Source organism: Dipodomys merriami, unplaced genomic scaffold (genome assembly GCF_024711535.1).
Source record: "Dipodomys merriami isolate MVZ:Mamm:240054 unplaced genomic scaffold, mDipMer1.0.p SCAF_16, whole genome shotgun sequence".
In the NCBI taxonomy this organism is placed as follows: Eukaryota; Metazoa; Chordata; class Mammalia; order Rodentia; family Heteromyidae; genus Dipodomys; species Dipodomys merriami.
This window is the reverse complement of record NW_027202937.1, coordinates 30,318,250-30,333,619: the sequence shown is the minus strand read 5'-3', so window position 1 is coordinate 30,333,619 and position 15,370 is coordinate 30,318,250. Positions and strand designations below refer to the sequence as shown.

The following is a 15,370-nucleotide window of genomic DNA, read 5'->3' as shown; positions in this document are numbered from 1 at the left end:
ACAGAATGCCCCAAGGTGATCTGCTTGATAGTTAGAGAGCTTCAGGCTTTCCTGTTTTATTTGTATTCTTTAAAAATGTAAAAAAAAAAAACCCACAAACAACAAAAACAAAGACTTCCATTCTGGGCAGTGAAGGAGTGATAGGAACTCCATGCTTTGGACCTCTGTTGCCTAACCTGTAACATGGTGACTGAGATGATCTGATTCCCATGTCTCTTTTAATTCAGTGTGATGGCATCATGGTGGGATTTAGAATGGGGCACTCAGCTGGGAGACTTAATTCAGAATGAATGTGTCTTGGCTCCTCAAATTATGCTATACTTAACTGTGCACTTAACTGGGGATGCCCTTGTGGTCTGTGAACCCATGTTCAAACTTGCATGGTACCTGGTGCTAACTTTCTGATTTTACAATTTGATCTCCAATCACCTCAATGGGATCAGAACACAAACCATCCCACCTGTAACATTTGGCCCATTCTCTTGCTCTTTGGATGTGTTAGGAATCCATACTATCCTTTCTCTTTGCCTCTGGGGGTCCTGTATCCACCAGAGGCTGTCAAGTACTCTCTTCCTGACAGGGACACTTAAGCACACAGCCCTAGGGTTGACTGAGTTCACCCATCCCAGAAAAATGGTTGCTTACCTTTCCCTTGTCTGGATGAAATGTAGCTCAGAGAACCTTCAGGTGCAAACCTGGGTTTTCATGCAAAAATGATGTTACAAAAAGTACCTAGATGCCATTCAGGGACATGAGTCTGAATGTCCCTGTTGTGGCTCAAGGGAATGGCGCTTGTATCACGAAGCCAGCACTGGCACCTGGGCCCTGTCACAGCTGACAGGACTGAGAAGAGGTCAGCTGCTGGCTGCTATACCCAGAGCAGGTCCCAGAGGACTAGGCAGAGGCAAGAGGCCGAGGAAGCCGCATGCTTTGCCGGCTCTCTGGGCTGCTCTAGAGACAAATCGAGGACTTCCATCTCTATTACTGTCACAATCTGGCACTTCTCACCAGCTCTGAAATTCACAGCCATAGAGGGAGGAGGGAGAAGAAAGGAGGTGCAAGCCAGACAATCAAATACAGCCACAATATTTTGGAAGTGGAATCTTCCAGCTAGAGAGCATTCTCAAAAGCATAGAACAGTAGGGCTGCAAAAAGCCTCAATAAACCCAGCATATTTATTTTGGTGAGGGGATAGTTGAAAGTAGAAAGACAAAGTGACTTCACCAAGTCACTTGCAAGATCTGTACCTGGCAGAACTAAGATAAGGATCTGGGTCTCTGGTGAGCTACAAAAACCTCAAAAGAGGTTTATTTTTAAAACCAAAAAACAATCAAGGCTGGGTGCTGGTGGCTTAAGCCTGTAATCCTAGCTACTCAGGAGTCGGAGGACTTAAGCTCCAAGCCAACCCCAGCCTAAAAGTTTCTTATCTCCAATTAACCAGCCAAAAAACATTCCAAAAGTGGAAGTGTGGCTCAAGTCATAGAGCACCAGCCTTGAGTAAAAAAGCTGAGGTACATTAGCTGGGTGCTGGTGGCTCACACCTATAATCCTAGCTACTCAGGAGGCTGAGATCTGAGGATCATGGTTCAAAGCCAGCCTGGGCAGGAAAGGCCATCAGACTCTTATTTCAATAAACCACTAGAAATCCGGAAGTGGCGCTGTGGTTCAAGTGGTAGAGCACTTGCCTTGGGCTGAAGAGCTGAGGGACAATGTTCAAGCCCAGAATTCAAGTCCCATGACCGACTCCCCTCCTCCCCCCAGGTACAGTACCTGGGCCTTGAATTCAAGCCCCAGTACAAGAAAGGAAAGAAAGAAAGAAAGAAAGAAAGAAAGAAAGAAAGAAAGAAAGAAAGAAAGAAAGGAAGGAAGGAAGGAAGGAAGGAAGGAAGGAAGGAAGGAAGGAAGGAAGGAAGGAAGGAAGGAAGGAAGGAAGAAAAGGAAGGAAGAAAGGAAGGAAGGAAGGAAGGAAGGAAGGAAGGAAGGAAGGAAGGAAGGATGAAGGAAGGAAGGAAGGAAGGAGGGAAGGGAGGAAAGAAGGGAGGAAGGGAGGGAGGAAGAGAGGAAGGGAGGGAGGAAGGGAGGGAGGAAGGGAGGAAGGAAGGGAGGGAGGAAGGGAGGGAGGAAGGAAGGGAGGAAGGGAGGGAGGAAGGAAGGGAGGAAGGGAGGGAGGAAGGAAGGAAGGAAGGAAAGAAGGAAGGAAGGGAGGGAGGAAGGAAGGGAGGGAGGAAGGGAGGGAGGAAGGGAGGAAGGAAGGGAGGGAGGAAGGGAGGGAGGAAGGGAGGGAGGAAGGAAGGGAGGAAGGGAGGGAGGAAGGGAGGGAGGAAGGGAGGGAGGAAGGAAGGGAGGGAGGAAGGGGAAGGAAGGAAGGAAGGAGGGAAGGAAGGAAGGAAGGAAAGAAGGAAGGAAGGGAGGGAGGAAGGAAGGAAGGAAGGAAGGAAGGGAGGAAGGGAGGAAGGAAGGGAGGGAGGAAGGGAGGGAGGAAGGAAGGGAGGAAGGGAGGGAGGAAGGAAGGGAGGAAGGAAGGAAGGAAGGGAGGGAGGAAGGAAGGAAGGAGAGGAAAAGGAGGAAGAAGTTGCTCAAAGGAGACAGGATGTTCCCAGAAGCTGCCTGGGTTGAGCCTGGGAGCAGTGGTAAACTCCTACCTTGCAAGTTGACGCCCCGGGGCACCAAGCCCACCAGCTCCTCAGTGGGAAGTTTGGCTTCAGCTGCATTGGAGTTGTTGAGTGGGACTGCTCTTCTGCCCCCGAAGGTGGTGCTGGTAGTATCTGACATTGTCAGCTTTTCAAGGTCCTTGGAGGTATAGGAAAGAGAGAGGAAGATAGGGGAAAGGAATGGGAAATGAGTTTCATTTGAAACCGGGATTCAAAAACAGAGAAGCAGACATATCTGTGTAGGATAGTACTCAAGCAACACATTTTGAGTTCGTATAAATAAACCCTGAGAAGCAGCATTACCGAGGATTCGCGATGGAGTATTATTCCCCAAGGATCTTGGGTAGACTTTGTGTTTGTCAAAACATAGGGCAAGCAGGAGAGAGATTTTATTTGAAGAAATTAAAATTTTCAAAGATTTTCAGAAAGTGGGATTTTCCTGTCCCTATTTGTTCTAAAGATTTTCCTGTCCCTATTTGTTCTAAGGAAATATTGTCATTTTTGTGTACCAGTTCCCATCTCATGAAGATCTGTATTACCTAAATCTCTCTGAAGGTTAAACTCACTCAGTCATGTCCAGATAGATGGTTCTCCAAAGTGTTCACATTTGCTATCTAATGAAAGCAGTATTTATTGAGCACCTACTACACTCCAGGCGCTGATATAGGTACTTGAATAGATACATGAGAGACCAAGGTGGCATTTCTGCACATTGTTTATGGTAGAGGAGAGAGGAGTCTGACATGAATCGTAAGTAAATCAAGTTGGGTGTAAAAGATGTGAATTGCGTTGGAATTTGCACCTGGTGAAGGGCATTTGGGAGAGGGAGAGATTAGGTGCATGGGATGGGGGTCCAGGCCTGTCACACACTGTCCTCTAGCCTATTTAGTCAGAAGTGCTACCCTTTTCCCCATCTGGAGTTTGTGCAGTCACTGAATCAGTCTAAACACCACTCCCTTACCATCGGTGGCCAGTAAGTACTTTGTTGACCAACTGGCTAAATGAATGAGGACTTTGTTTCACCTACATCACCTAGTTGTGATTTCTGGAAACTTAGCTGTTTTCAACCCAGCATGCCCACCAAGAAGAAGAAGAGGTGCCCTTGTAGAATCAGCTAAATTGGATGGTTCCAGAAACACATGGAGTGATGGAACAAGACTGAGGACAAGAGGAGCACCTGGTCTTGGAAGGATAAGATATTAACTGGTATTCATAAATACATATACACACTCAGCCAGGTTAAGCCAAGTCAGGAAGGGAGGCGAGAGAAAAGATTTTAGTGAAGGAAGAGATGTAGGAAAAGGAAGTCTTTGGGTACAAAGTAGCCCAAACATCCTGCAGGATACCTAGGGTGGGTAGGGTTTGGGGAAAAAAATAGCTCAAAGCTGCTAAGCAGCTTGTTGGGAAAGAAAACAGGTGGAGAACTGGGGAGACTCAGAATCTAGCCAGAGAGGGTGGCTGCAGGCATGGTTGAGTGAATGCAGATGGACAGAAACTGCCTCTCTGGGTTGGTCTGGGGGAAGAGGAACAGGAGGGGTTCGAGGTCAACTCCTGCCTTGGAGAAGGGAATGGGATGCAGGAGGCGATGGGCTAGGAGAATGCTGGGTTCCATCTTAGCACCTGCCCCAATCCACCGTGTTTCCCAATCCCTGCAGTCTGCTTTCCTAAGGAAAGGGAACTTGTACTTTGGGAGAGAAACCTGCTACTTCATTCCCATTTGATAGCCTTAAGAAGCAGTGCCTTCATGGAGTCCCTAACAGAAGTCCTCCTTAGAAGTGACCTGTCATCCCAGCTACTCAGGAAACTGAGATCTAAGGATCACAGTACAAAGCCAGCCTCGGCAGAAAAGTCTAGGAGTCTTCTTTCTCTGTTTAGCAAAAAGCTAGAAGTAGATGTGTGAATCAGAGATAGAGCTTTTTAAAAAAAGCCAAGAGAAAGCATGAGATTCTGAGTTCACAAATAAATAAATTAAGCCGCGTGCCAGTAGTTCATGCCTGTAATCCTAGCTAACCAGGAGGCTGAGATCTGATGATCATGGTTTGAAGCCAGCCTAGGTAGGAAAGTCCATGTGACTCTTATCTCTAAGAAGCTACTCTGAAAAAGCCAGAAGTGGAGCTGTGGCTCAAGTGATAGAGCATTAGCCTTGAGCACAGAGAGGCTCAGAGACAGAGCCCAGGCCCTGAGATCAAGCCCCAGGACTAGCAATAATAATAATAATAATAATAATAATAATAATAATAACAATAATACTAGTAATAATAAGTTAATTAAGGATAAAAGAGCTGAGCTGATCTATTCCAAGCCAGGTATGAAGAGCTGGAATTGAACATGCTGGAATTAAAAACTAGAAGTGGGGCTGTGGTTCAAGTGGGAGAGCACCAGCCTTGAGTACAAAAAGCCAAGTGAGAGTAGCCAGTGAGTTCAAGCCCGCAGTACTGGCACACACACACACACACACACACACACACACACACACACACACACACACACACACACACACACACACACACATACACACACACACTCCACTCCCAGCCCCAGAGCACCCATCCAAGCGTCTGCACAGAAATGGAGGTGCAGCAGGCAAGAAAGGGACAGCTTCAGGGCTATGGGTGCTGGCTTACCTGCCTGCACTTCTGGGGTGATAGATGCACCCTGTGAGTCTGGCTGCTAGCTCTGGGCAGCTGGGTACTTCCTTAAAAGGATACATGAAAAAGGACCCAAAGGTTGGCTCAATTTAAATAACTTTCTAGCTGCTCCCACCCTCTTCCCCATCCCATGAGGTTTTCTCCTCCCACTTCTTGACAGCTGGAGCCAGCAGAGTAGCTTCTAGGAGTTTCCATTTACTTGGGCTGCCCTGCTCTGCCTGTTATTTGGGAATAAGTTCCTTCCTCCCCATCTCCCCTACCTCTCTGGCTCCCAATTTCCTGTTCTTCCATCTCCCTACCATCCCACTCCCCAGTTCTGCTTCCCCTCTTCTCCCATGGCTGCTGGGAGTGACAGGCAAATGGCTCTGAAGTGCCAGCCAGTGCCCCTCCTCTCCTTTGCCAAGCACCAGCAGGGCCCTTCACAAAGCATGCTTTGCCACTCAGGTTGGCTGGTGTACTTGGCAGAAAGGTGGGTCTGACCTCTGGCAGACAGGTCACAAAACAGTGGTGATCATGCATAAAGGGAGAGCAGTGTGTCCTTCTTGTGCAAATAAGGCTGTCTTCTTGAATCATCCAGTGAGCCTCAGCCATCAGCAAACCACAAAACTTCCTGCAGAACTGAGATGTCAGTCCATGCAGCCCTAGGGAGCCATGAGTAAATACTTGAAGAGTGCCACACAAATGAGAAAATAACACTTTGTTTTTCTCCCTGAAAACCACCGTGGTGTAGCTTCAAAAAAAGGAGAAAAAAAATAGAGAAAAAGAGAAGAACATTTTCTTCCTAAAATTTTCCATAATTTTATTTCAGTCTTTGTGTCTCTATCCCTATTTCTAGTCCTAGTTATTTCTAAGCTTCTATTCTGTTTTAAAATGTCTGCTCTTGCCATTTTATCTACAAATTTCAGAGAGCAAAGGAGAGGAAGAGGGGAAGAGGGGGAGAGGGATAAAGACAGAGAGAGAGCGAGAGAGAGAGAGAGACAGAGTGCTCTGGTTAGAAATTCTTTTCAACCAAATCTATGAACTTGTCTGCCACTTCACCTAATTTTCCATTTTCTTCAAGAGGCTAAAGTGGAAACATCTCCCTCTACTCACTACATGTCCAAACCAAGTGCTCTGCATCCCTTTCCCTGTTTCATGTCACCTCCTTTGCAGGGCTTTGTTGTCTTACTTATCCAGTCTTCTCTCTATCTCCAAGCTGCTGTTGCCTCATAGCTGCTTCCTGCCAGCATTGACACAACTTCTAGTCAAGTTCTTCAATATTTTTTAAAGCCTTCCTTCAACTTGGGCCCCTGCAGCTATTACTCCTTCTCCCTGCTCCCCTCTGTCACCCAGCCCTGGCCATCTGGCCTCTACATTGATCATTCTACTGAAACTGTAGGTCAAGGTCCTGTCTTAGTCCATTTTATTGTGATAAAAATGCATGAGAGTGGAAAATTTTCAAGGAAAATGATTTATTTAATTCATGCTCCTGGAAGTTAGGAAGTATAGGTGGCCTCAATTTATTTTTTTTAAATAATACCACTCTTATGGCAACTAACCTAGCCCAGTGAGAACTACATTTGTCCCCTTTAACAATGCAATCATGTCCTAAAAGTTCCATTTCCTCTCAGCACTGTAGCATGAGAACCAAAGGTCAAACAAGATTGAAAGGAACAAACGACATCCTCACCCCAACAGTCTCTTGTGATTTGTGCTCAAGAAACAGGACAAGATTCAGTCCTCATTTATTTTATCTTTGGGAAGCATTAAAGTCCATTGTCCACTCTCTCCTTAAAGATCTTTCCCCGTGGCCTCAGTGGCACCACGTACATTCAGCCGTTGCCTCCAGAGTAGCACACTGCCTTAGTCATCTCAGCAATTCTGATGGTCTTCCATGTCCATCTACATCCTTATGCTTCCCACATCTGGATCTCTATCCATGGTCTTTTCCAGATCTGTAGATTACTTGAGGTGGCAGCCTGCTGGTTGTATTCACTTGGCATGATCAAGTAATAGTCCTACTCATCATCTCCAAATGGAATGGACAGTTGTCCCTGAAAACCAGATGCATCTCAGACGTTCTCTGTATCTGTGGATGTGATTACCAGGCCAGACACATCAGTCTCAACACTTCCTTCTCCTCTCCTGCCATCCTGAAATACAACCCTTTATTAAATGTTTCCCATACTACCCCTGTAACTACTCTTGAACCTACCTACTTACCCCCACCTAATCCCTTCTCTACAAGGCAGTCACTCACCATGTGCTTTATGGGGCTGAAATGTTGTACCCAAAGCTCTTCTGTGGCCATTTAGCTTTGCTTTTAAGGTGAACTCCAAACATCAACCGACAAGGGCCCGCACAAGCTCAACCCTGCTTGGCTGTCCAGCCTTATTAGGTCAGCCTGTGAGAACAGTACCTCCCGCCTTCCTCTTCTTGAAAAACGTCAGGTAGCCCCTCACCAGAAATGATCTGCCTGAAACCAGTAATCATCTGACTGTCAATCACCTGACTGTGAGGTTAGCAAAGGACCCCAGACTCTGGGGTCACTTCCTCATCTGCTGAGGTCACCTCCAGAACTGCCCAGCTCACACCTCCTTCCGACAGTGAGAGGTTCCCCAGGCTCTGAGATCACTTCCGCAGCCGCTGTAGTCCCATCTCCCACCTTTCCTTATATAATCCCACTCAACCGTAAATCCTGCCCAGTTCTCTTCCCCTCTCCCTTTCCCTGTTTTTCTCCTGTCTCCCTGCATGCCTCCATCTCATGCAGTCCAGCCATTTACTCTCCCTCCAATAAACTCTTTTCTGCCTGAACCATGGGGCAGATACCTTTCACTGCGCCTTACAAGCCCTATCTCCTTCATGCTCTCTGGCCACTCTGCCTCGCTCTCCAGCCCCTCTTGGACCCTGTTCCAGCCATAGTAAACCTCTTAGTCTGAGCTTCCTGTCAGAAACCCACTGCACTCCTCCTCTTGCCACAAGATTATTTCCTGTTGACTCTCTAGAGTCTAGCCTACACTACTTTGATGCTCTGCAAGGGGTTGCCTTGTTATAGGGCTCCTGGTGCTTCAAGGTTACTTCTTGTTTCTTGGCTATACCCTTACCAGATGACTAGGATATAGACACACACACTAGAGATTCTCAAAGGTAGATGGATGACCATTCAACTCCCTAAAGCCCATTCTTTTCATAGTCTTTGTTGAGGCCAAAGTTCCTAGCAAAGGTATCATTATGTTCTGATAGTTCTCCCACCAACGTCAGGGTCAGGCCTGAGTAACAAGGCCTCCTAGTTGCTCTCACCAGTGTAGGGTTTGAGAAACAAACTTTTTCTTTTAGATTAGATGTCAACAGAGATGCCAATGTCCTGCTGAGCTGTGCATTCAGGGCAGACCTCTCACCCTCCTAAGTACCAACACAGTGCCACTTTTCATCTGAGACTCACTGATGGTCTAGTAGATTCAGATTAGCTTTCACCTAACCATTCATCCAGTACTATTATAAATGCTATACTTTTCCTCGTGCTTAATAGGATAGTCAGCAACATCAAGCCCCTAGCACATGGTTGAAGCCCATTTATCCTAGAGAGCACTGCTTCATGTTCCAGTGGCTTAGAGTTCACAACAAAGGTTCCTGGGCCTATAACCCAGCTTGAGCTTTGCAGAAGGTGTCACTTCTGCTGAAGCAACCTGGGTGCATAAACTCTGAGCTCCCTAAGGATGAAAGGTATTATTTGTATTTGAATGCCCTTCTCAGAACAGGAAGGAGGCACAGTGGAGGAATTCAAGGAATGTAGCAGGATAGATCAAATTAGGAAGACAAAATCTACTTTAGATATTCTTTTTTTTTTTTTTGTCAGTCATGGAGCTTGAGCTCTGGGCCTGGGCACTCTTCAGCTCAAGGCTAGCACTCTACCACTTGAGCCTTAGCACCACTTCCAGTTTTCTGGTGGCTTATTGGAGATGAGAGTCTCATAGACTTTCCTGCCTGGGCTGGCTTTGAACCTCAACCTTCAGATTTCAGTCTACTGAGTAGCTAGGATTACAGGTGTAAGCCACTAGCATCCAGCTTAGATAGTATTTGTTGTTTTTTGTTTCATTTTGTTTTGTTTTATTGTTTGTCATGGGGCTTGAACTCTGGGCTTGAACGATGTCCCTCAGCTCTTCAGCTCAAGGCTAGCGCTCTACCATTTGAGCCACAGCACCACTTCCAGTTTTCTGAGTGGTTTATTGGAGATAAGAGTCTCATGGACTTTCCTGCGTGGGCTGGCTTTTGAACCGTGATCCTCAGATCTCAGCCCCCTGAGTAGCTAGGATTACAGGCGAGAGCCACCAGAGCCTGGCTCTTAGATGTTCTTTTACAGATGAAATTTGACAGAAGAAATGTGACATGGGGGAATTTGTTACAAAGGAGGTAGCAGAGACAAAAAGCCACACAGAGGAAAATTAGTCAAGTCCACAATTAACAACAAAATAGTTGCTGTTATCAGAGATTAAGGGCTGAGGTTATGTGGCAGGACCCGGATCTCTGCACCAAGTCCCTGTCTGGCAGGAAACTGAAGTTCAGTCCTTACAGGTGTTGTAAGGTAACTTGATTGACCTGATATGGAGAAGACACATTTTGAGAGGTTGAATTGGGAGTCTTTATTGGAAAGCTAGTAGCTGCAGCTAGACTCTGGTCCCAAAGACCTACAGTCCAGAATAGAGCTAGCACATCACTTTTAAAGTGATGTAAATGGTAAATAATGCTGCAATGAACATAGTTGTGCTGGTAGCTTTAGTGCAGTATTGTTTGTGGTCTTTATATAATCCCAGGGGTGGGATTATATTCATGAGCATGATGAGACTAACCAAAAATTAATAAAGGAACTCATGAAATCTACAAGCAGAAAACTGAATGAATTCCAACAGAAGGAAAGGGAGTCCAAGGAAAATATAGCCACTCAGCTGAAGGATTTGAGAGAGAACACTGAAAATCAAATCAAGGAAGAAGTCCATGCAAGATCTAAAACAAAGCTTCAATAAAGAAACTTTTTACTTCACTTTTATTTTATTTTATTTATTTTATTGTTTACTTGTAAAAAAATTTTATTGTAAAGGTGATGTACAGAGAGGTTACACTTACATAAGTAAGGAGATGAGTATAATTCTTGTTGAACTTTGTTATCCCCTCCCATCTTAACTGTTTTTAAGTGTACAATTCAATAGCCTAGAGGGTATTCATTCATGCTATTGTGCAATAAACTTCCAGAATGTTTCCATCTTGTAAAATACCTTTTAAGTAACCACATGTGAATGTGTGTGTCTAACTGTGCTTGTAAGTATATAGTCTATGTGGGAGGAGGTGCATATCTGTGTGTGTGTGTGTGTGTGTGTGTGTGTGTGTGTGTGTGTGTGTGTGTGTATGCAGTGCATGTGATTAAGGTACAGGGCCCAGAAAAGGACAAAGAAGCAAGGAGGCAAGGTCCAGAGCCCCCTTTCCATTGATTCCTGACTACTTCAGAGTCCTGAGGGGACTTTAAAGTTTAAAGAGACTTCAAAAGATTTTCTGACTCAAAACATGACAAAGGTGAATTAGAAATGGACCATATACAGATAAGAATTAAAGTTGAAGAGAAGAGATCCTTAGGTAAAACACTACATCCAGAGTGAGAGATTCCCACAGGATGTTACCATTGGCCTCAGCATTATGGGACATAGTCCCATGGGTCTGGCTGCTGGGTTCTGTTTATTTCATTTCTTTTGCAGTAAATGCTCTAACTCTATTGGCCCCTGAAATGAAGCAAGACTCCCCCATCACTCCCAGTACCCATATCTCATTTGCAGGACAGGAAGTATACAATAATAAAAAACTAAAAAAGAAAGCAGTTTGCCGGACACTGGTGGCTCACACTGTAATCCTAACAACTCAGGAGGCTGAGATCTGAGAATCACGGTTAAAAGCCAGCCTGGGCAGGAAAGTCCTGAGACCCTTATCTCCGATAAACCACTAGAAATCCGGAAGTGGAGCTGTGGCTCAAGCGCTAGCCTTGGGCTGAAGAGTTGAGGGACAGCCCTCAGGCCCAGAGTTCAAGCCCCACGATGACAAAAAAAGAAAAAAAGAAAGCAGTGTGCACAAACACAATGATCAGCTAAAACAAACTAGCAGTAACTCCTGAGTTTATTACAAATGCACCAATTAAAAGGAATAACAATTGTAAACTGTAACTGAGACCAGATAATGGAGATGTGTACAAACCATCACCAACATATCCAGTGTACTGACTAGTCATGTGTTTGTGTGCACATGTGTGTACATGTTTGATGGAAGCTTTGGTGTCTTCCCAAAGGTGACATAACAGCTGGAGTTAGAATCCAGGCTTTCTCACCTACCACCTATGTGACCTGGAGCTACTTAAGCTGATCTGTAAAAGGGTGGTCACAATGGTGTTTGCTACACAGATAGGGTATGCCCATAAAACACTGTGCAGTCCTGGGCACGAAATTAGCTCTAAATAACTTCACAGCAGTGCTCTTTGTGAGCTGAACAACCCCACGCATCCTGGATGAACCTTACGACTTGTCCTAATGGTATTTTCATTGATATCATCTCATATCTGAGAAATGACTAACCTGTCAAGCATTTCAGATATTTTTTGGGGGAAAGAGGGACAGTCATCCTTGGTATCTACTATAGGAGTTTTCAGTCCAGAAGTCTTGGGAGTGTCATCTGCAACTCATACTTGTCCATGAGGTTAGATTTCTAATTGGTTGCCATTGTGTGTACAAACATTCAACTGGTAGATTTCTAACTTAAATGAATTAAGAAGCATTCCCTTTGAAGCTCCATAAGGATGCTGTCAGGGGAGGATGGGTTGAGAAGGATGGTGGATGAACTATGCCAAGTGAATGGACCAGCTGTCACATAGTGGCTGGTCGCCTTGGAAGCCCCCTGGGCTGGTCTGCCTGGGCATCTAACCAAACTCTTCTAATGAGGCCCATGGGCAGCAAGTGGAGGAAACCGTTTATGGCAGTCACTTCTCCAAGCAGTGCTGGGAAGAGGAGCAGCAGCCCAGTGGTGGTCTCCAGACAGCAAGGGAAGAGACCAATAGTGAAAATTGGAAACTGGAGAAGGAGCTTTCCAGCAAGGCTGAACTGAAAGAATTGGAAGGGACATGATGTTCTGTAGGGCCTTCTCCACAGCAGAACTTGTGGATAATGATCTACGCATTTCCAAAACAAGCCAAAGGCCATTGCATAATGACATGTGTGGCATTAAGACACAGCCAAAGAGCTGGGCAAGTTCTCTATTCTTTGATGCTCACTCTGCAATTTCTGCATTCAAGTTTCAGATGACTGAGCCAGAGCCCTTCCTATGGATGTGTTACTTAGTATTTCATCTCACTCCTCATGATACCAACAATGTCTGGTTAAACAGCACCTGCAGACTAGCTATACCATATGGACACATATCATAATCTACTGCAACATATTTTAACTTACAGAAAAATAGTTTTTTGCTTCAATTAATAAATTCATATACTGTGACATATAAGAGTGTCTCTTGTCTATTTTTTTAAATTTTATTTTATTGTAATGATGCTGTGCAGGGGGTTACAGTTACATGAGTAAGATATTGAGTACATTTCCTGTCAAACATTGTTACTTGTCTATGTTTTTAATAGCACAGATGACCAAGAAAACAAGAAATCATAGTAGGAGGATTGAATAACCATTCTACTTCTGTATTCTATATGTGATAATGGTCCAGAACCTTTCCCCTTAAAAAGTCCTCTAGTCATCATGGCTTATTACATTCAATTTTCCTTGATTATTAAAATCCTTTCTTGCTAATAAAGCCCATTAAAACTTCCCATATAGAGGAATAGAACTAATAATGTTTTATAAGCTTAGCTGTGTAACATCACTGACACTGATGTGTGTCCATATATTTCTCTATAATGTTTTTGCTTGTTGTCTACGTCCTAGGACATCATTTTATCCTTCTGTCTAGGTACACGGGTATACAGTACATTTTCCCCCACTGGTTCTAAAATTCACTGCTAAGCCTAAAGGGTTTTCTATGTTCATGAATTCACTCTACATTAGCTAGATTTCTAGGCTGACTCAATTATCTATGCCTTCTGGTATTAATGTGGTCTCCCACACAGGGGTGCTTTGGTTTAACCGGTGGAGTTCAGTGGATGTGACACTAGGCTAGATCCCAGCTGAAGATGCTTTTTACAGAACCCCAAACAAACATTAAGAGGTCTTAGCCTTACTGCTGGAGCCCAGCTGACAGAGGAGGAATATGGGGAGAGGTTGAGACCCTGATACCACATACAGAAAGAAAAACCCACTTGTCCACATCCTTCCTGAGCCTGATTTTAACCACCCTCACTGACTTGGAATCAGTGAGCCATGGAAAAGCCATTGTGGAAGTGGGTCCCTTAACCTCAGTCAAAAAGTTGTAGCTGATGGTACATTGAGCAGAGAAAAATTGCCAGGCTGAGCCCTGACAAAATCAGAATTATGAGCAATGAAATCAATTGGTTGTTATTCTAAATTACTTAAGTTTTGTGGTATTTTGTTACATAGCAATAGATAGAAACATGTTAGTCCAGTAAGTATGTATTGAATTATGTATTATTGGTGGATGGTGTGATTACTAAGATAGGGCATCTATCTTTAAGGTATATAATCTAAGAAGAGGGAAGTACATTAAAAGCTAAACAACTGTTTCCATGATTTCATAGATTTCAAAATGTTTCACGTTTGCTTTCATGACAAATACCTTTATGTAGACTGAATCTGGCATACAATATGTGTGTCTATTGACTACTGAATTAAATTCAGTGAAATCCCTCATATGAGTGAGAACAAAAGGGGTCATCTAGCAAGAATAGGAAGTAAGATCTTCCAGTGGGTCATGTGTCCAGTGGTTTTTGTTGTTGTTGTTTCATTTCCTGCCATAAATGGTCATCCTTCACTTTACATTTGGGATTCCAAGGCTGAGAATCACATGAAAGGGGTACCCACTAAGCATTGCGATGTTTTATTCATACATAGCATGCACAATACACCATAATTCAGACAGAGTAAACCTTAGTTAGGTGGAATGTGCCCAATATTACCCACACAACTAAACACTAAGCAGTTTCAGTTCCAACTCCAATTCCCAGGGTTTTTCTCTTCCCTATGCTCCTTTGAAAATGTTATTTACTGCCTGGCTTTTATGTCTATCTGGTCAATCTGAAGTAAGCCTGAAATGATTAGAGGGCAGGTCCCAGTATCTGGGGACACTTTTATGCCTTGCTTGCTAGCTACTGTCATTCTGGAATAAGCTCTTTCTGAGGCAGATCTTGGGAATCCTGACACAAATCTCAGTGTCCATGAGTGGTAGTAAATCTACCTAATACCCTCCACATACACGCACATACTTCACCAGCTCTCTTTGCTCATCTGCATTGTCTTCAGACAATGATCTTATTGTCTTTAGACAAGATCTCAATGACAAGACAGAGAAACTGAAAAGCAATACTACAGGAAAATGGAAATAAATTTGTCCTAACTGAACAAAATCATGCAAATTAAATCAACCTAAAAATCAACATGGAATGGTTTCTTTCAGTAGCCATGAATAGTAGTTTACATAACATCCCATTGTATGAGATTTTAAAATCTAAATAGTTTTTTCTATCTACTTGGAATATGTAGTACAACAGGATATATTTTTCATATAGAGAACAATGCTTTTATCAAATAGGAGTTTATAAGATGCATAGCTATATTTATATGCATATAAATTATGTATGTTCACAAATACATAAAGCAGATATGTATATATATGCACATATACAGTGGTCTTGTGGTATTTTCAGGGCCTTGACTCTAGGACGTTGCACACACCAAAACTCATTGCTCAAGTCCCTCATATAAAATGGCACAGAATATACATACATCCTCTAGTATACTTTAAATCATCTGTAGATTACTTATAATACCCATTTTTATTTAAATAGTTGTCATTGTGTTATTTACAGAAAAATAAGAAGGAAAAAGACTGCACATGATCCCTATAGATATACTGCTAGGTATACTTTTGGTTGGAGGTTGG

The 15,370-nt window shown here is 43.8% G+C and overlaps 1 protein-coding gene across 1 annotated transcript in view; it reads right to left on the bottom strand.

Annotated features, from left to right (window-relative positions):
• The window catches only part of F13a1 (coagulation factor XIII A chain), a 172,512-nt gene extending 167,171 nt beyond the window's left edge, over positions 1 to 5,341 (bottom strand). Inside the window, exons 1-2 of the mRNA XM_070024633.1 lie at positions 5,276 to 5,341; positions 2,643 to 2,790 (exon numbers count right to left, since the gene is read on the bottom strand). Of these exons, the coding sequence (XP_069880734.1) occupies positions 2,643 to 2,772 (130 nt within the window). The 5' untranslated portion in view covers positions 2,773 to 2,790; positions 5,276 to 5,341. The remainder of the gene's footprint in view (positions 1 to 2,642; positions 2,791 to 5,275) is intronic.
• Between the last annotated feature and the right edge of the window lie 10,029 nt (positions 5,342 to 15,370).